The sequence below is a fragment of the Nicotiana sylvestris genome, chromosome 7 (assembly GCF_000393655.2).
Source record: "Nicotiana sylvestris chromosome 7, ASM39365v2, whole genome shotgun sequence".
Taxonomy (NCBI): Eukaryota; Viridiplantae; Streptophyta; class Magnoliopsida; order Solanales; family Solanaceae; genus Nicotiana; species Nicotiana sylvestris.
In genome coordinates this window covers 39029126-39050181 of record NC_091063.1, presented here as the reverse complement: position 1 = coordinate 39050181, position 21056 = coordinate 39029126, and the positions used below count along the sequence as shown (strand labels likewise).

The window sequence follows — 21056 nt, the reverse complement described above, 5'->3', positions numbered from 1 at the left end:
ACTTTGTGGTACAGGTATACTCTTAAACCTTGAAGCTTCTCAAAATAGTCACTTAAGTTTGGGGCTTCAATCAAGGTAATCAACATATAAGTTGGAGCATAAAGTTGATGCACGTATGGTCTAGTCCAATAGAATCGGTCTAATATTTGATGTGCAACAAATAAGAGAAAAATCCACATTCGTCTTTTAAGATTAAGGCCTCACTTAAAATGGTTCCTAGGGCGGCCCTTCCATAAAGCAAGTAAAATAATTGCTTTAGGTTCTACATTTATGGGAGTCTCATTTTTTTATTACACGTAATAAGCTATGTATAAGTTAAAAATGGTATATGAAGTGAAAAAGTTAATTTCTTTTTTTAACAAGTATAGAGAAGAAGGATTTGCAACTGATACAATTTTTGCCAAGAAAATTGCACTTAAAATGCATTTTGAACCCGAGTTTCGTAAAAAAACGTATGATATATCGGAAGTAACAATTTGATGAGCATGCTGATAATAAAATCTCAAAAAATTTCGAAGAGTACTTTGGAACTGATTACTTTATACATAGTAGACAGGGCTATTTTACACTTCAAAATAGATTTGAACAATTCAAAGCATGCGAAAATATTTTTGATCTTTTATTTAACGATTAAAAATTAAAATCACTAGATGATGAAAATTTGAAAAAAAAAATATTGCCTTAATCTCGAATGTTCCTTAAAGCATAATAATCAATTTGATATTGATGGTTTAGTCGTTTAGATTTATTTTCGGAACAATGTTAATAACTCTTGTTTCCGCCGTTTTAGCGGAAAGAAATTTTCAAAATTAAAATTAATAAAATCTCACCTAAGATCAACAATATCTCAATAAAGATTAAATGGATTAGCTATATTGTCAATTAAGAAAGACTTATTAGGAGTTATTGACTATAAGAAAATAATACTAATAATTTTGTATCTAAGAAACACTTGAAAAATAGATTTCAAATAAATAAATATTTTTTTTTAAAAAAAAAGTTAAGACCCCTCATAAAATTTGGCTTTAGACCACAAAATTCGTCGGACCGCCCCCTTCCTAATACATTGAGGTGAGGCAAAATGCTACATCTAATTGAATCCATTATATTTAACGAAATAATTAGTAGTATGAATCTATAGCCTTAAATTAGTGAGAAGTGAGGACGAATACCAAAGCTATCAATGAGTCCACTATTATTTTGTAAGTGAATACATACTCATCCTATTAGAGTGTGTTAAATTCGAGAAATATATATTTTTAACTGCTCTAAAAAATAATAGCCGATGAAATATATATATATATATTTTATAAGCAAGTATTATATACGTATAATATACATATTTTAATATACTATTTAGCTAGTGAATATAATTAGTTTTGACCAGCCAACCAATTTTATATTTTGCCTTAAATTCTTGCTATCAAAGGACATGACCAAACTCGAAAAAGGGGTAATGCATGTAGATTAGGTCACGAGCTAAATGGTCAAAATCAACTGTCCAAAAATCAATAATCTTTTATAGTAGATTAGGTATTATTGTTAGCAAACCAAGTCAATGAGATATACCTTAATTTTTTCTCTTCCTATTTTCTAATTATTTGAAATAACAATATTATCTAATCGTATAAAGCATTATAGTTTAATTCAACAAATAATTCGAAGAGTGAGTTGAATAATAATGCTTTGCTTTGTCGGTGACGCTACCAATTATTCTATCTCCGTGATACATTTAATTTGCTCAACTATTTCTATCAAATTCCAGATTCCAAAGGGATTTAAAATACCAAGGGACTGGAGAAATTTCTTCTAGAAAATTAAGTTATCCAAAAGCTTTTTGAATGAAAATTTGGGGAAAAAGTTGTGTTTGGATTTACTTTTTGATAACATATAATTTTTAGAGCACATTTGCATTGACTTTATAAAGATCCATCTTGCAATCGCTTTTGTTGTTCGAGTAATATTTTAGTAGTTTGATTTGCGGAAAATATAATCTATTTATAAGGATAAATCGTTTCTTTTCAATTTTTGTCGGAGTACTTCAACTTTTGTGCACTGATAATATATTATTTTTTTATTCCACCATCTAATTAAGTTACCTGCCGTAAAAAGTAGTACTTAGTTATTTATAAGGAGCATGGTCTGGTAAACTAAAAGATGGAAAAAGAATTCTATAACATGTTAAATTATTAATTTGAATTAACCTTCGAAAACAACAAAAGGATAACACTAGTTCTATGTTTCTAGTAGAACTTTAGTCTTAGCCATAGTAGTTTATGTAGTTCATGATAATTTTAAAAAATGGACAAATAGATCAAGAAATTTCCATTTTAATTTGTGGTGGGGATCGGATACATAAATAAATAAATATCATGATTGATGGACAGAGAATGACAAGTCAATTTCGAATTTATGTTAGTCTTGATGTTTTCAATTTCCATTAAAATTCTTACACCTAAGAAAGAAAAGTATGAACTTATGCTTTCAAGCAAATGCCATCCACTAGTCGTGATTTGGGGAGAAATTCAAAAATAACCAGATTTACAAGTGGTCATTCAAAAATAGCCACAGTTTTAGAAGTAATCGAAGTTTAGTCACTTTTCATGTAAAGATAAATCTGAACGAAAACACTGTTCAAAATTCGAAAAAATACTTCATTATAATATACTGGAGTTCCAATATATTATACTGGAACTCCAGTATAATATATTGGAGTTCCACTATAATATACCGGTCCAGCATAATATACTGGATATTAGAACACCGGTGCTCCAATCTCCAGTATATTATACTGGAACTTTCCGCATGTTGGAGTTCCGGCATAATATGCTGGAAGTTCATACACAGGTGCACCAATCTCCAGTACATTATGATGGAACTTTCCATGTTGCAGCAAAATAGTGGCTATTTTTCAATGACTTTGCAAATGCTGACTATTTTTGAATGACCAGTCCGAAAACTGGCTAGCCCGCGCTATTTTTACCGTGATTTGCTATACCAGAATATGCAATAAAGGAGTAATTGTATTTTCTAGAAGGGAGTTTCACAAATAGACCACATCTCTAATTTTTAAGAACCTTCTTACGTTATTTGATTTTTCTTTCTTTGAAATAGCGATATTTTTGTACACCACTGATTTTCCATATTAGTCGATTGTCAAAAAGGCTGTCATGTTACTGAAAATAGGCAATGGTCCTGCTATTTTGTGTGTAAGCTAAAGTGTATGGTCAAGCTTGTGTGCACATTTTCTATCATATAACATCAATAATACTAACGCGTGGGAGGAAATAATCCTACATGGTTTTTTATGATTTGGCTAGAAGAAAATAACTCTAGATGTCATACGTTTCATTCACTAATCTTGTGTATTTTGCTAATCTGTCGTAAAAAGATAGTAATATAACTAAAAGAATATCTATAATGGATCACAAAATCAAATCACTAATGTAGAAACTACGAATTGATGATTTGATTTTGAAAGTAACTTGGTCTACTCATATGCGTTCTACCAACCCTCGGAATCGTCTTCGCAAACAAAAGGAAAGCAAAAACAAAAGATTCTTTTTCTTGTCCACCAAGCACATCCCATTTTTCCATTTTTCGTACTGAGATTTTTATCTATTAGCGAAAATAATATATATACACCTGTCCCTCGGTGTGGTCAGTACTCCATACTATCGGACAACGAAGTTTATACTTGTTCACTAATTATGACGGTTCACCAGGGCCTCTTTCTTCTTTCCTTGACGGGAATTTCGCCCGCATTGACCGGACAAAGGTTTCAAAAGAGCATTCCATGGGTCAGCCATAGCTAGAACCTTCCTTCTTGCAGTCAGCTATATAACTCACGCAACAAAGGTTCGAGCAGGATGGCGGTTAGACGAAGTGTGTGTGTGTGTATATATATATATACACACACACACACACGAAAATGATAAATGGCCAAAAGTGCATGATTTTAAGTGCATTTTCATCTCATTTGTCGTGTGAGTTGTGGGAGATTACAGGATATTTGAAGTAAAATATACTCATTACGTATTTCTTATTTGTGGAGTGAACTTGAATGATAATGGAGCAAAAGTTATCAAATCATTACAAAAAGGAGAAAAATGAAGGGATTGGGAGCTCGTCTATTCTCGTGTGTGGCACGAAAACGAACGCGAAAAAGGAGAAAATTGAAGGCACAAAACAACGAAGTGAAGCAAAGGCACGGATTGCTTCACGAAATGGAATAATTTCAAAAGTTGAATCCACGTCCATGGGCGCGCGATGCGCGAAGGCAAACACGGACTCCAACTTTCCCGTCCGAAGTGGGATGGAAAAGTTCCACCCTTTAACAACCCTAAGTGATATAAATACATCAAAGAATGGCTTTTTAAAGATTACACAACACCTTTGAAGGCAAGAACAAGCAAGGAGCAAGGCAGAAGATTCGAAAATGAGTTTTTATCTTTCTTCTTCCTTTTTCTATTATTGGTGATGAATTCTTATATTGTAGTTGTGAAAATAATTATGAGTAGCTAAACTCTTTATTCTAGGGTTTGATGGAACCTCTTGGAGGATGAATTTTTATTGCATTTAATATAAGTTGCCATTGTGTCACGCCCCAAACCTGGGGAGGCGTGGCTGGCACCCGGTGCCGTAGTGGCCAGAGAGAATCACTATGTAACTCATTCATTCCTTTTGTAACTATTATGGGCCTACATGGCCACAACTCGTAATGTACAATTGAAAGTGGGCAAATATTATATTAATGAACCATCATTCTTAAAACATGAATACATATGGGCCGTCAAGGCCTCTGACATACTGTACAATCTGAATCTCTGTCTATAAAGCCTTTAAGATTAACTGACATCAAAGGGGACAGGGTACCGGCCTACTCATAAGTCTGTAACAAAATTCTGACATGATGACTCATAGACTCGGCTATACTCCGAATGAGGTGGAGTCTTATCGATCCTTCGTTGAATGCCAATCTCGTCTACTGGTGGTGCATATATAACACCATAACCTTTTCTCATATCCCATATAAATACATATATACGCGTATATAACGCCATTTGGTCATGAGTCAATGTAAATGAATGCAATGCATGATAAGTACGTTAATAAAATCTCTTGGAGTGTCATAAGACCATTATACCTTTGAATAATATCATGAAGTAAACTTTTTTCAACTTACGTATTTTTCTGAGACCTATGAACATGTGATAAAATAATAGGACACATGGAAATTCAAGAATATAGGTACCTCTAATACTTCTATGAATAGAGTCATTTATGGAAGTTGTGCATTTGCTCTTTTGTTTGTGTCGTATAGATCATGCCTGTAGACATGTAATTTTTGACCCACACATTAGAATTACATTTAATAGTCCTAGTATTTTTAGGATATTTATTTGAGTTTATTTCTATTGGATTTTACTTTATTATTAAATTTAATTCATTTTTAGGCATACAAATTGAAAAATACAAAAAAAAAAGTAGTTTCATTTTTCTATTTAATTCTGTATTAGGTATTTTTAGAAAGACATATTACTTTCAACCTATTTTTATTCTTATATAATCCTTGAAAATACCAAAATGTAGTTTCAACTTTCATTTTTAGCTTTTATTTTAATATTAATAGTTTATCAAAATCAATTAGAAGTTTTTACATTTTTGTAGGTATTTAAATTGGATTTTCAGCTTTCTTTTGGCCCAATTTTGACAAATAGAGCCCCAAAATTTAACAACCCAATTCCTTAAGCCATCAAACCCCTTGACGGCCGTTCGACCCCCTGACTCGCCCCGTTTTCCCCTCTAATCTTGGCCTTCCATTAACTTTGATCCAACGGATCCAATTAATCCCCACATCCATATAAAAACCTAGTTATAACACCTTCCCACAAACCCTAAACCTAAAGAAACCTAACCCAACGGCGCCCACCCCTCTCACACTCTCTGCCGCGCCTAAACCCACCCTAAACCCATCGGAAAATTCCCCAAATCATCACATGGTCCTCCTCCTCTCCTCTCCTTCTTCCACGTCACTCAAATCATACAAATCTCATCATTTCAATTCGATTCACGCGATTTTCTTCCTTTATTTTCTTTGCCTAAACAAAAAATTCGAATCCTTAAGATAAATGTTGGAAAATGGGAGCCGTTGGATTGAAATTTTGATCCAAGACTTCCATTTTCTGATTTTTGTTTACAAAAAGTGATTTTCGAGTTTTGTTGGGGACCACACACGTTTCTTGGAGAAGAGGAGAAGAAGATTCGAGAATGAGCTATATATTTGGGGTCTAGACAGAAAAATTGGAGAGAGGGGAGGAGAAAAAAGGTTTGGAAAGAAGCTAGGGTTTGAAAAAAGAAAATCTCTCCTTCTATCTTCATTTGAATTTTTTTTTCCAGATTTCTTGACTTAGTTTAATTTCAAAAAAAAAAAAAATACAAATACAAACGAAAAAAGAAAAAAAAAGATTTCTATTTTTCCTTCCTATTTCGGATTTGATTTTCAGTATGGAATTTAGCTGAGTTGAGGTGCCGATTCGAGTTTCTGTCCCGGGTCCGAGCGTGCGGTTCTTGCTCTCTGGCTGCTGTTGCTTTAGATTTCTATTGTCGGATTCACTTGTATTTGATCCCAAACGAAATTTAATTAAAAGTTTTGCGTGCTCATGTCTGTTTCTCTTACCTCTTTCCCCTTCTATTTTGATGTGTGATTTAAATGTATTACTGGACCTTTCTCTGAATTTCATTCTCATGTCTTGTTAGAATATATTTTTATATCCTTGGTTTGAGAAATCAACGTGTTGCTCCAGAAATCTTGGTTGGTCATCTATGTGACAATTTTGTTTTGTTTATGGGTTCAATAAGTTTCATTGTAAGAAGTCGAATCTGGATTTTAGATTTAACTTGAGGATCGGAATTTTTAGTTTGAATTTAACTTCACTTCAAGGAATGTTATATGAGGTAAAAAGATTATAGTACTATTTTTGAACTTCAATAATCTTACTATGGAATTTTACTACAAGATTATAATACCATTTCTTATCATTAATTCCTTAGCTTCCTGTTGGTTAGTACTCTTACCTCATGTTTGAGTTCACTGTCATTTTCCAGAAGAAAAGGTCAGCATGTTCATGAAGTCATAGTATCCAATTGAGGAGTGATTTATTGAGTTTTGGTCTCTAAAGTTGTTGGAATCTAATGATCGTGAAAATATTTTAATTTATGAAAAAGTTTAATAGTTTATTCACAAAGTGATATCTCTTGAATGGAATGATGTGACTCTTAATCAGTTTGAGTAACGTTGGCATACTAATATAGCCCATATATCATTTTGGTTAATACCCTTATTAATTGAATTTGTTTAGTCTTATTGGTCCTAGTTCTTTCTTATCTAGGTGTTTTAAGTTTTGGTTCCTTTAAGTTGTCTTGAGCTTCATCCAAGTCTAATACCATTTTGTTTACTATTTTCCTTAATGATTGATAGTTTGAGCTTAGTATCTAGTTAAATTAATTAGTTTTGGTTGTGCTGTTGCTTGACTGCCAGTTTGTGCCTTGAGTTTCTTTATGTGTTGATATTTGATGTTAGTTCACATACTAATGGAAAAGATAATGAAAAGAATTGCCTGTTGGTATGTGGGATTTGGGCTTAAATAGAATTAAAAGAAAGTGAGCATTGGATTGGAGTGATTGTTCTGTTTTAGTTCTACTTTCCTTCTATTTCACTTTATTTTATCCGCTAGGAGCATGCCTAGGCCGACCACTTGGGTAGGCAAATTTTAGGATTTTGCTTGTTTTAATTTCGAGGCGAGAGGTCGGTCCCTTAGTTATATTCAGGGAAATGCCGCGTAGATTTTGTACATATTTTTATCCGGGGTATGCCCCGTAGTATCGTGTATTTGGAGGTCGTGGCAAATTTTGCGGAGAAGTATAGTATATTAGTATTTATGACTTTACTTTTATTTTTCTATTTTCTTTTATTAGGTGGGGATGACCTCTAGCCTCTTGTGTGTGTTTATTTTATTTTTGTGTGTTTTGGTTCAATTTGAATATTTTAAAAGCCAACGTGATCATGTACGCAACCATACTAGCTACGGGACTTGAGGAGTGCCTAACACCTTCTCTCTGAGTCAATTTCACCCCCTTACCCAAATCTCTGGTGCAGACTTAGTTTTGGAATCCAAAGTGTTTTAAAAGGAAAAATTATTTTTAAAAACGGTGACCTGGCACACTGAAACCAATGCCAGGTGGCGACTCTGAGTTATTTCCTTTTGAACACGATTTTGTAACCTTTTAATTTAAAAACTCTTTTGCAAAACCCTTTTGTTATTTTTAAGAGGGTTCAGTGAAGTGTAAAAAAGGGGCGTGACAGCTCTGGCGACTCTGCTGGGGACTTGCGGGTTCGAGCTAGTACTTGATCTTGTTGGCTTTTTAGGATATTCGGTTGAGGTTTTTATGTGTTTTGTTTGCTTTATTTGATTTTTATTTTGTTTATGTCGTTTTATTTGCTAGTTGCTTATTTGTTCAATATTTTCTTTATGTGTTACTGCTTTATAAATTGTCATCATTTGCATAACTCCGAGTCTTCTTTCTGCAACAAGTCTTCCGGAGTACGTTTGAGTGTACACGGCCTTTTTATGAGTCACCCGTGTCTTTAGGGGGTGGCGTGGGAGCGTGGAGTGGGCGGACAGCTAGAGCAGCCGCCAACGACCACGTGCCGCCCCAAATTGCCTTGTCTAATGAACCCAAATTGTAGGTTAGCATTTAGGTCATGCTTATGTGCATCATATCATTTAAACCTAGCATGGTTTGGTCCCAGGCACCGTGTCCCGTTGTAGGAGGCCTATCCAAATTAGGTCAAAATGGGCTTATGGCCCAAAAAGACATTTAATCATCCCTTTGTGCTACATGCTGCATCTCTTTAGGGGTAAAAGGATCATTTGGCGGACCAAAGATATTTGAGGGTGAAATATAAAATGAAGCAAGCAGGGCCCACTCACATTTTTCTTTCATAGTTTTCCAAAATTAAAAAAAAAGAATAGAAAATCCAAAAAGATTTTACATTTTCTATTATTTTTCAAAAAGACAAAAAATAGTTTTTCCAAATTAGTTGTATTTTTAAAAAAAAGCTTTCTCCCATGTCCGATCTTCCCGAACTACGCATACCTGATTCTCGTCTTTCGGGGCGGGATACGTAGGCAAACCACATAGGGTCCGGTCTTCCTAGTGTGTCTTAGGTTCTTGGCTTCGCGGGGTCTTAGCCAAATCTTGCATGTCTAGCTACCTCTGGCCACATCAGCCATTCCTGCAAAATGGGGCCATTTTTGCAAAGGTATCTCAGTGACCCATGTCTTATGATCTTGAGTCCACAACTAGGTGTCATATTACTTTAAGGTCCATTCTTTTTGAGTTTGCATCTTTAGCCACTTCTGGCCATATCGTTCGTTCTTGCAAAATGGGTCATTTCTGCAAAATTAATTTTGGACCATGATTATTGGGAGTTTGAACCCATATAAGCTTTAGTGAGGTATTTCTATGTCTTTGAGGTCACCTTTGTCAAGTTTGCACTTTTAGCCACTTTCGGCCCCTTAGGCCATTTTGCAAAAATAGCCCAACCGTCCCCTAGGAAAGGTTGTGGTGTCATATAATGTCTTGAGTCATTAACCATGTTTTCCCCATTCAGGTATGGATCCACTTACCAACGCTAGAGTATCAATGGTGGTCAAAGTCCCTAGAAGGCTAGTAAAATGGTGGAACATGTTCACATTACTCGAGCAGCGTGATCTGATGGGTAAATTAGGGACTCTTATTTCTTTGATGGACATCACCCCCCGTCCCAACCTTGTAGAAGCAATGATGACATTTTGGGACCCACAGGGAATGGTATTCAAGTTTGGGGATCTTGAGGTGACACCCACCTTAGTTGAGATAGCCGGGTTAACTCGCCTGCCATACCTAGACAAGGATTTGATTTATACAAGGGCTCATTCAAGCACCAAGTTCCTTAAGATCATTGGGATGGATTTAGAAAATCACATGGGATATTTGGATCAATCTTGGGTACCCTTGGACTTTTTGTTCGAGAGGTTTGCTCGTCCTACCGGGTATGAGACCTTCGTAGATGAATTTTCCATATCATATGATTCTTGGAAGAAGAGGCATCCTATGATTTGATAATTGTAAAATCCGAACCAACCCGACCTATGTACATCCCTACAGTGCTACAGATAATCAAAAGCAACAATTATAGAAATTATATTTTATTCTCTCTCTCCCATTTCGAGCTTCTAACTAACTATCAGCTAGGTTGAGTGTTTTATCTCTACAATGCCAGAAAATATATTGTCGCCAAATGACCAGTTGAACATTCTACATATTCGTTTGAGGTCCAATAGACGAAATTTTAAATGTACAGTAACTTTTTTTTTTAATCCTGAATGATAATTTTATTACTTCTTCGATTTAGATGAGCTAGTTTGACTCGGCACAAAATTTAAGAAAAAAAAGAAGACTTTTAAAACTTGTAATTTTAAAAGCTTATAGGGGTAGAAGCTTTGTTGGGATATGACATTTGCGTCGTTATAAAAACTTCTCATTAATGTTAAAATGGGTAAAATGAAAACTTTAAAGTTGAATTATCTCCAATTGTAAAAAGTTTCATTCTTGCAACGGACTAATGGAGAAAATATATTATCTAAATTGAAACAGAGGGAGCATTATGTTTGCTAAAATAGATGAATTAGCCGTTTTCACTAATTTTTGCTTCAGATCATCACAGTCGGACAATATTAGAAAACAAATATACTCCAGATGTTTTCTTCTCCCTCATTTTTCTTCCTTTAATAATGTTCTCACTTGGAATACCAAAACAGTGAAGTCTTTACAGATGCCACTGTGCTTGTGGAAACAGTAACATGACTATCATTCAGAAAATCACATGGGATATTTGGATCAACCATGTTGGATAATATAGCCTTCTCTTTTTCCAGATCCTCTTGTGCTGGATAAATTGCTTAAAAGCTTTCTGATTGTACTATGTGGTTTTTAATATTGTAATAATGGTAATAGTTTTATCCAAAAGTTCTCCTAACATGCCACCAATTTTTAAAGACCAATGAGTCATTCCTTGTTGCCACCTTACTTTGTGAATTAAAGAGTCATTTGGTTGATTATCTCATGCTGCCACATTTGGGGTGGGGTGGGGTGGGGTGGAAAAAGTTTAATTTTTATTCACTTATTAGGTGATTAGGTAATGCCCCGTTATCCGGTAATTAATTAATTATCCGCATAATTAAGAATTGTTTCAAATTACTTAAAATTTTACTTATTTTTAATACACCTTATACATCCTACTATCATGGTCATATGGTACCATGTAAAATAAATACATACACTATTATTTTTATTAAAATATCCATGTAAAATATACATATTTTCTCAACTTATAATTTTCCTAACCTCATATTATAAAGAGTACAAATTTACGTTCGCTTAATTCTTAAAAGGGTAAAAAGATAACCTTATTTTCTTGTGAGAAAATAATTTCTTTCTTTACAATAAAGAAAATCTCATAAACTTTTCTCATATTATGTGTATAATTTAAAACATATACGAATGTAGTAATATTAAAAACTATATAAAATTATATTCTTCAAGCCATTTTTTTTCAAAAATGTTCCACTCAAAATACTATGTAATATATATATATATATATATATATATATATATATATATATATAACAGTATCAAGGTTATTAAACTTATGGGGTGTAACACATTGGATTTTCTCTACTTGTTCAACTACATGATTATTGTGGTTGATTGAAAGCCCCTCAATTGACTGTGCCTATTTAGTGTGTATTACTTGAAAAAGGGTACATATTTAGGTAGTTGTTGAATAACATCACTTCTAACATATATGAGGGATCAATACGAAGAGTTTAAAGGTGGGATTAGGAATAATGAAACTTTAGTGCGATCTTAGTAAACGATAAACTAGTGCCAGCTAGCGTAGTTCGGAAGAATACGTCTATTAAATTGTTATATTTGCTCGAAAGAGAATTATGATATCTAAAGTGCTCACGATCGGTAGAGAATATCTAAGCAAATTTATAGGAGACGTTGCGGGGAGGATTCTGGCGAGAGGGGAAATCATAACCCTAGACCTTTCCAATCTTGTCTACAATATTTGCTTTGTTAGTAATAAAATTATAGCATTTTAGTTACCTTGATTTTAACTAGTAAACACTCAACTCATTATTCAATATTTCTGAAAGTTGATTACTTAAATTCTTGCGAAACTAGCAGTTGGGATTAGTAGGTTAATTTTCTGTGGGATTCGACTCCAGACTTGTAAACTGGATTATATTTGCAATGATCGCTTAGTCCTTTTTATAAGGCATAGTTGGGGATAATTAAGTTTTGGCACCATTGCCGGGGAATTAACGATGTTATTAATTACAGTTAGAAGAATTTCTAGGATTCTTAGTTTAGTCAATTTTCTTCATTTTAAATTCATTATACTGAAATTCTAACGTTTGTACTCTTACGTGTTACAGGTGCATGCCTAGAAACTTCTCAAGAACTGGTGAATTATTTGAAGCATTATTGGATCTTGATAAAGCTTTCAAGGCATTAAATCGTGCAACCAAGAAGGACAAACGATAGGAAAACCTGACAGAACATATCGAACTATGCATGGGGGACATCATAGACAACCAAAACGACCAAAACAATGGGAATGACCCGAACAACCAGGGTGTGGTACCTCTTATGCCAGAAGCAGCCTTGTATGATTGGGCACAACAAACCACTAAAAATCTGACAACCGCAATTGCAGTCCCTCCAATACAAGCGGAATCATTTCAAATTACAAACAACATGCTACATTTGTCGCAGAACAAGGGACTGTTCTCGGGGTCTTACATTGAAGATCCACAACAACATCTGAAAAATTTTCTGTCGATTGGTATTATGCAAAGGCAACTAAATGTGACACCTGAAGCAATAAGACTGACATTGTTTCCATTCTTAGTGACTGGAGAGGCTCAGACTTGGCTTAATTCGCTTCCCATAAACTCCATCACTACTTAGGAGGAATTAGTTAAGCAGTTTTTGAACAAATTCTATCCACCTAATAAAACTGCCAAGCAAGTTGATGAGATATTGAGCTTCAGACAGAAACCAATTGAAACACTACAAGAAACGTAGGAGAGGTTCAAGAAGATGTTTGTCAAGTGTCCATACATGGCATCCCTGATCAGATGGAGCAATGGTTCTACATGGGATTGGCAGACAACTTGAAGGCCAATGTTGATGCTTCAGCAGGTGGAGCATTTTTTAGCAAATCATTTAAAGAATATAAGGTCTTACTTGATAAAATGGCTCAAAACTCAGGATGGATGACAAAAGACTCTACAATCACTCATGTAGTTCACTCAATAGCTCTAGACCCAAACAAATCCATGGCTGAGAATATGGCTACTATGATGATGCAATTGAGCATCCTAACCAAAAAGATTGATGAGCCTGACCAGAAGCAGGTGCACATAGTTGACACGATAAATGGAGGACTATGTACACCATGCATTAATCAGCCATATGTGTGCTCGTGGAGTGGTGAGAGAGACAATCATAACTATCAAGAGAATATGAACTATACGAGCAACTATGAAGGCTACAAACAAGATGGACTGACTTGGGGACAGCAGAATCAATAATATAGGCCAGCACAACAACAATACAATAATAATAATCCTGGAGCTGCACGACCATTGGGCCAGGTTGTGCCTTATCAAAGGCAACAAGGGTACAATCAGTAGAATAAGCAACTAGCTTATCAACAACCTCAACAGCAACAGATAATGCGACAAGATGATGGGTTGTTTGAGATTAAAGGAATGCTACAACAACTCATTGGGTCCAGCGGGAAAATGGAAGAAAAGGTCCACCATATGCAAGAAAAGGTAGTATCACACGACTCAGCTATCAAGGGTATTGAGATTCAACTAGGGCAAATATCCATGGCCCTAAACAATCATCCTCAAGGGACATTACCTGCATACATACATGTTAACTCCAAAGAGTAGGTCCCGAAGCAGCTGATGGCTGTGAGTTTGAGAAATTGTAGAGATCTTGATCTAGGGCAAGAAATTGCTCATAAAAGTCGACCAGTTGAGATACTCATACCAGTACCAATTAAGGTAGATGAGTCAACTAAGCTAACAGAAGTAAAAGTGAAGCCATAAGGAACTAAGAAAATAGAAAGAGGTTGTAAAGGATACTGAGAAAGTGCAAGAGAAGGCGTTAGAAAAAGTGCTTGAGTAGGATCTAACTCAAGTCACAGGAAAGAAGCAACCGCCAGCACCTTTACCATAGAGGTTGGCCAAATATCAAAAGGATGAGTAGTATAAGAAATTAATGGAGATGTTGAAGCAGATTCAGGTGAACATTCCATTTATTGATGCCTTGAGGGAGATGCGTGGTTATTCAAAAATGATGAAGGACTTGATGTCTCGCAAGTTCGACTTTCAAGACTTGGCGACTGTGACATTGACGAAGACTTGCAGTGCTGTCGTGACAAGACCAAGAGCTGAGAGGCTATCTAGCCCTGGGAGTTTCAGAATTTCGTGCACTATAAGCAGCTATACTTTTGCCAAAGCATTGTGTGACTTGAGGGAAAGCATAAACTTGATGCCCTTGTTTATCTATAAAGGGTTAGCCATTGGAAGGGCAAGACCCACATCCATGTTGCTACAGCTGGCCAACCGAACGGTGAAGAGGCTATCAAGTATACTTGATGATGTACTTGTGCAGGTTGGAAAGATTGTGTTTCCAACAAATTTTGTTATTCTAGACTGTCAGGTTGATGAAGAGATCCCCACAATTTTGGGAAGGCCATTCTTGGCCACAGGGAGATCTTTGATTGATTGTGAAACTGGGGGAACTAAAGATGCGAGTGAACGATGAAGAAATAACATTCAATGTGTAGAAGTCTATGCAGCGACCTAGTGAGTTTGCTAATTTCTCTCTGATCGAAGCTGTGAATGTGATTATAGAAGAGGAAGATGAGGCACTGAATGAAAAGACCCCTTAGTAGCCTTCCTGATAAACATAGAAGAGGTAGATGGTGAGGATTTGGCGGAGTGGGTTTTGGCCCTTGAAGGTCAAGGGTATTGGTAAAGAGAACTCAAATTCGAGCCTTTACACTTAGAAGAAAGAAAGGCCCCTCCAGGTAAGCCATCAATTGAAAAACCACCAAAGTTGGAGCTAAAGCCGTTCCCGTCTCACCTCAGGTATTCTTTATTGGGACCTAGCTCGACATTATTTATTGTTATCTCATCTGGTTTGTTGGATGTATAGGTAGAACAACTTTTGCAGGTTCTGAAGGAGTGCAAGACTGCAATTGAGTGGACCATTGTAGATATAAAAGGTATCAACCAAAAGTTTTATATGCATAAGATTCTTCTAGAAGATGGGCACAAACCTTCCAGAGAACATCAAAGAAGGCTGAACCCCAGCATAAAAGAAATGGTGACAAAAGAAGTGATCAAGTGGTTAGATACGGGAATCATCTTCCCCATCTCTAACAACAACTGGGTTAGCCTAGTTTAGTGTGTGCCAAAGAAGGGTGGAATGACTATAGTGAAAAATGAGAACAATGAGTTGATCTCAATAAGAACAGTCACAGGATTGTGAATCTGCATAGATTATAGAAGATTGACAAGGCCACCTGAAAAGACCACTTTTCGCTACCATTCATTGATCAGATGCTAGATAAATTAGCGGGGAGGTCCCACTTTTTCTTCCTAGATGGGGTATAACCAGATCTCTATTTTTCTGGAGGATAGAGAGAAAACGTTGTTCACCTATCCGTATGGCATCTCTGACTTTTGGAGAATGCCGTTTGGCCTATGTAATACATCCTCCACATTCCAAAGGTGTATGATGGCCATCTTCCCAGATATGGTAGAGGAAATAATGGAGGTTTTCATGGATGACTTCTCAGTGGTGGGGAACTCATTCGATGATTGCCTTATGAACTTGGAAAGAGTATTGAAGAGGTGTATGGAGACTAATCTGGTACTGAACTGGGAAAAATGTCATTTCATGGTACATGAAGGTATAGTCTTGGGACACCTAGTGTCAAGTAAGGGCATTGAGGTGGATCGTGCTAAGGTTGATGTAGTTGAGAAGTTGCCTCTGTTACATCTCATGTTTCGTACGTTAAAGCTTCGTCTTCAGTTAATCGATGTAGACTCGGGGATGATATTACCTTGAGGTTAACGTATTTATGCTATTTATAACAAGCGATAAGTAAGTGTCATGAAAGATAAAGGGTACACGAAGTAAAGAAAACGCATTTCACTGAAGGTGGTCGATTTGGGATAAAATATGGGTTGAGCGATAATACCCGATAATTATGGACTAGTACCATGTAAGGTACCATATGACCACGGTAGTATGATGTACAAAGTATATTAAAAAAATAAGTAGAATTTTAAATAATTTGAGATACTTATTAATCATGCGGATAATTAGTTAATTATCGGGTAACGGGATATTACCTAGTTAATTATTAAAATATAAGATAAGACTAACACCCCCCCCCCACCAAAAAAAAAACGTGGCAGCCAATAAGCTAACCAAACATATGACTAAGGGTCATATTAGCTTAGGTGGTAAGACTTTAACGTGTAATAGACAATCTACTTAGTCTCTTAGTCATAAGACATGTCTCTTAGTAGTAGGAATCATATACTTTCTTTCATATTCAAAATCACTTCAAGAACAGAAGCTAAAACCAAAAATCATAATTTTAGTCTATCTCCTACAATTAGAACTTGGGAGTCAATTGATAGTTAGGAAGTTTTATAAAGAACAGAATGTTGCCATCTATAAAACTTTCAACAAATTTCTGATTCTCGACACTTCATTAACAATGAGAACTTTTAAAAGCCTAACAACGTAAGAATTTTGCGGTTATAAAGGAGTACGGTGCAATATTTTCAAGAATACCATACAGATTTTTCCTACTCCAGGTATGTTAAGGCTATCTCTTCTTTCTTTTTGACATGATCCAAGTTATACAGAAGAAACGAGCAAATGTACAGTTTTCATAAATGATTCATAGAGATACTAAATTCCCCATGTGACATATTATTATATCTTCTGTTCATGGCTCTCAAAATAATATGCAGTTGATAAAGTTTGTCGAAAGGAATATTGAGATTATTAACATACTTTCATGCATTTCATGCATTTATACAGGTACATCGACCCATGAACAGATGACGTTATATACGCCTATTTATATGTATATATATATATATATATATATATATATATATGGGAAAAGGTTATTGCGTTATATACACACCACTATCTGATCAGTTGGTATAAGTTGATGATGTTGCCCATAGTGGCCGAGACGATATAATAGGATGCCCTTAGAGGCTTGATGATATTATGTACACCTATACTTATGCACGATATGACATTTATATGCACGTGCATGATATTATAAATGTTTCAGAATTTACAAAGATATTCAGATTTACAGATGGATTTCTTATTTCCATGTTTCATCTATGTCTTTTACGTACTGATTTTCATGCCTTACATACTCAGTACATTTTTCGTACTGACGCCCTATTTCACGTGGTCTGCGTTTCATGCCCGCAAGTGCATGTAGGCAAACTGACGGTCCCTCTTCTTAGGATCCATGATCAACGAGAGTTGGCGTGCTTTGCTTGATCCGGAGCTGCTTTTGATTTTGGTACGATATGATTGTATATATATGGGTATGATGTGGCTCAGTCCCGTCTTTATACAATTGTATTTCTGTTAGAGGTCTGTAGACAGTTATGTATGTTTGGATAGTATGTGGCCTTATCGGCTTTCAATTTTGGATATATATATATATATATATATATATATATATATATATATATATATATATATATATATATATATATATATATATATATATATATATATATATATATATATATATATATATATATATATATATATATATATATATATATATATATATATATATATATATATATATATATATATATATATATATATATATATATATATATATATATATATATATATATATATATATATATATATATATATATATATATATATATATATATATATATATATATATATATATATATATATATATATATATTTGGGTCGTGATATAAGTGGTAGCAGAGCAGTTCTATCCTAGGGTTGTCTCCAGACCATGTCTAGTAGAGTCTTGTTTATGGGTGTGTTGTGCACCACACTTATATACTACATGATATATAGGATGTTATCCTATCTTTTTATCTCAGATCGTGCAAGATAAGAATTCATGTTCCTAACAATATGTTACGTTTTCAGTGATGCCTCCGAAGACTACAGCCACCTAGAAGGGAAAGTCCGTGGCTGGCGAGACTACTAGTTGAGCGCCACGAGTTACCAGGGCTCGGGAAGAGTCTCATAGTGATATTCCATCTCAGAATTCACATAAGCTCCGAGGGGCACTAGCTCCAGCGCCCGCCCCTGTACTTCTAGCTCCTCAGCCAGAAGCATCAGTCAGGAGATGAGAGATGCTATTCAGCTATTAACCCAATTAGTAGCCGTATAGGGTCGGCATCAAGAAGCAGGTATTGGTCATATGGATAGGTCCGTTAGTGTGAGGGTTCGTGACTTCATTAATTTATACCCTCCGGTATTTACTGGGGCAGATCCAAATAAGGACCCACAGGTATTTATTAATAAAATGCAGAGGACGTTAAGGATAATGAAGGCCACTGTGACTGAGTAAGTTGAGCTAGATTCCTATAGGCTCTGAGATGTTGCAGTTAATTGGTATGAGTCTTGGGAATTGTCCAGAGGTGAGGATGCCCCTCTAGCAGTATGGCAGGAGTTTATAGAAGCTTTTCTTCATCATTATCTGCCACCAGAGCTTAGACGGGCCATAGTTGATAGGTTCTAGAACCCCATGAGTGTTTGGAAGTACAGTCTTCAGTTTGATTCCTTGGCTAGGTATGCTCCCACTATTGTATCTAAGATGGATGATCGGGTTCACCAGTTCATGATGGGATTAGAGCTGCACTTGCTTAATGATTGTATGTCGGTCTCACTTCAGCCGGACATGGATATTTCTCGTATTCAGGCATATGCTCAGGGTGTATAAGAGCATAAGCAGAAACAGAGGGCCGATCATGAGCATGATAGAACCTAAAATAAGAGAGCAAGGTATTCGGGTCCTTCTGGTGAGTTTTGAGGTGGTCATAGACAACAGTACCCGAGATATCTAGCTTAGCCATTGGCTAGCGCACCCCCTCAGTTTGGAGGTAAGAGATTTGGTCGTTCCACATATTCAGGGCCTGGTCAGAATTCTAGGGCCTCGGGTTCTCAGTATAGGGGTGAATCAAGTTAGATGAGGTCACCCTTGCCACGATGTACTTAGTGTGGTAAGCATCATGCCGGGTGGTGCCATATGGGATTGGTGTTTGTTATATTTGTGGTTATCCGAGCCACGTTATAAGGGATTGTCTAACAAGAGGTGATACAAGCATAACTCGTCCAGCGGGATCTGTAGCTGGTTCGCCATCATTAGTACGCCCCCCTGGGCAAGGTTCACAAACACCAATGAGTCGTGGTAGAGGCAAAGGCGGAGCATTAGCTCGAGCGATCCTTAGAACTACATTTATGCGTTGGCAGGACAACAAGATCAGGAGTCATCGCTTGATATTGTTACAAGTATATTATCAGTCTCCTCATATGATATGTATGCATTGATTGACCCAGGTTCCACCTTATTATATGTTACTCCGTTGGTTGCTAGCAAATTTGGAATAAAACCTGAATTGGTTAAACCTTTTGAGGTGTCTACACCTGTTGGGGACTCAGTGATAACTAAGCGAGTATATAGGGGTTGTATAATAGTAGTCCATAATCGATATACCATAGCGGACCTAATCGAGTTAGATATGGTAGAATTTGATGTTATCATGGGTATGGATTGGTTGGCTTCTTTTCATGCCAACATTGATTATAAATCAAAGATAGTCCGATTTCAATTTCCAGGGGAACCTGTTTTGGAGTGGAAAGGTAATACATCGTCATCAAGAGGTAGATTTATTTCCTTTCTCAAGGCAAGGAAGATGATCAGGAAGGGATGTATTTAACACTTAGTTCGGGTTCAGGATATGGAAGTAGAGTCACCAACCATTCAGTCCATCCCTGTGGTTAATGAGTTTCTCGATGTTTTTTCTGATGAACTTTCGGGTCTTCCGCCAACGAGGAATTGAGTTTGCTATTGACATACTACCAGATACTCATCCAATATCTATTCCTCCCTATAGAATGACCCCCACAGAGTTGAAAGAGTTGAAGGAACAACTAAAGGACTTGCTTGAAAAAGGCTTTATCAGACCTAGCACATCACCATGGGGAGCGCATGTATTATTTGTAAGAAAGAAAGATGGTTCCTTACGGATGTGTATCGATTATAGACAGTTGAATAAGGTGACAATCATGAATAATTACCCGCTCCTGAGGATTGATGATTTATTTGATCAGTTGCAAGGTTCCAAGTGTTTTTCAAAGATAGACTTGAGGTCCGGGTACCATCAGGTATGGGTTAAGGAGGAAGATATTCCGAAGACTGCATTCAGGACCAGATACGAGCACTTTGAGTTTCATGTTATGTCGTTCGGTTTAACCAATGCCCCAGCAGTATTCATGTATTTGATGAACCATATGTTCAGGCCCTTTTTAGATCTGTTCGTAATTATATTTATCGACGATATATTAGTGTATTTTCATTTAGAGGCTTAGCATGTAGATCATCTACGTACTGTTCTCAGAGTTCTACAAAAAGGGAAGTTGTATGAAAAATTCTCTAAATGTGAATTCTGGTTGAACTCTGTAGCTTTTCTTAGGTATATCATTTCGGGTAAAGGCATCCGGGTGGATACACAAAAGATTGAGGCAGTAAAGACTTGGCCTAGACCCACAACACCGACGGAGGTTTGTAGCTTTCTCGGTTT

The 21056-nt window shown here is 36.0% G+C and overlaps 2 protein-coding genes across 2 annotated transcripts; both read left to right on the top strand.

Annotated features, from left to right (window-relative positions):
* Nucleotides 1-12690: 12690 nt before the first annotated feature.
* Nucleotides 12691-13086, top strand: LOC138873015 (uncharacterized). Its single transcript, XM_070151445.1, has one exon. It carries the CDS (start codon nt 12691-12693, stop codon nt 13084-13086), a length of 396 nt encoding a protein of 131 aa, XP_070007546.1.
* Nucleotides 13087-14412: 1326 nt separating this feature from the next.
* LOC104247968 (uncharacterized) lies at nt 14413-14961 on the top strand. Its single transcript, XM_009804134.1, has one exon. It carries the CDS (start codon nt 14413-14415, stop codon nt 14959-14961), a length of 549 nt encoding a protein of 182 aa, XP_009802436.1.
* The last annotated feature ends 6095 nt before the right edge of the window (nt 14962-21056 follow it).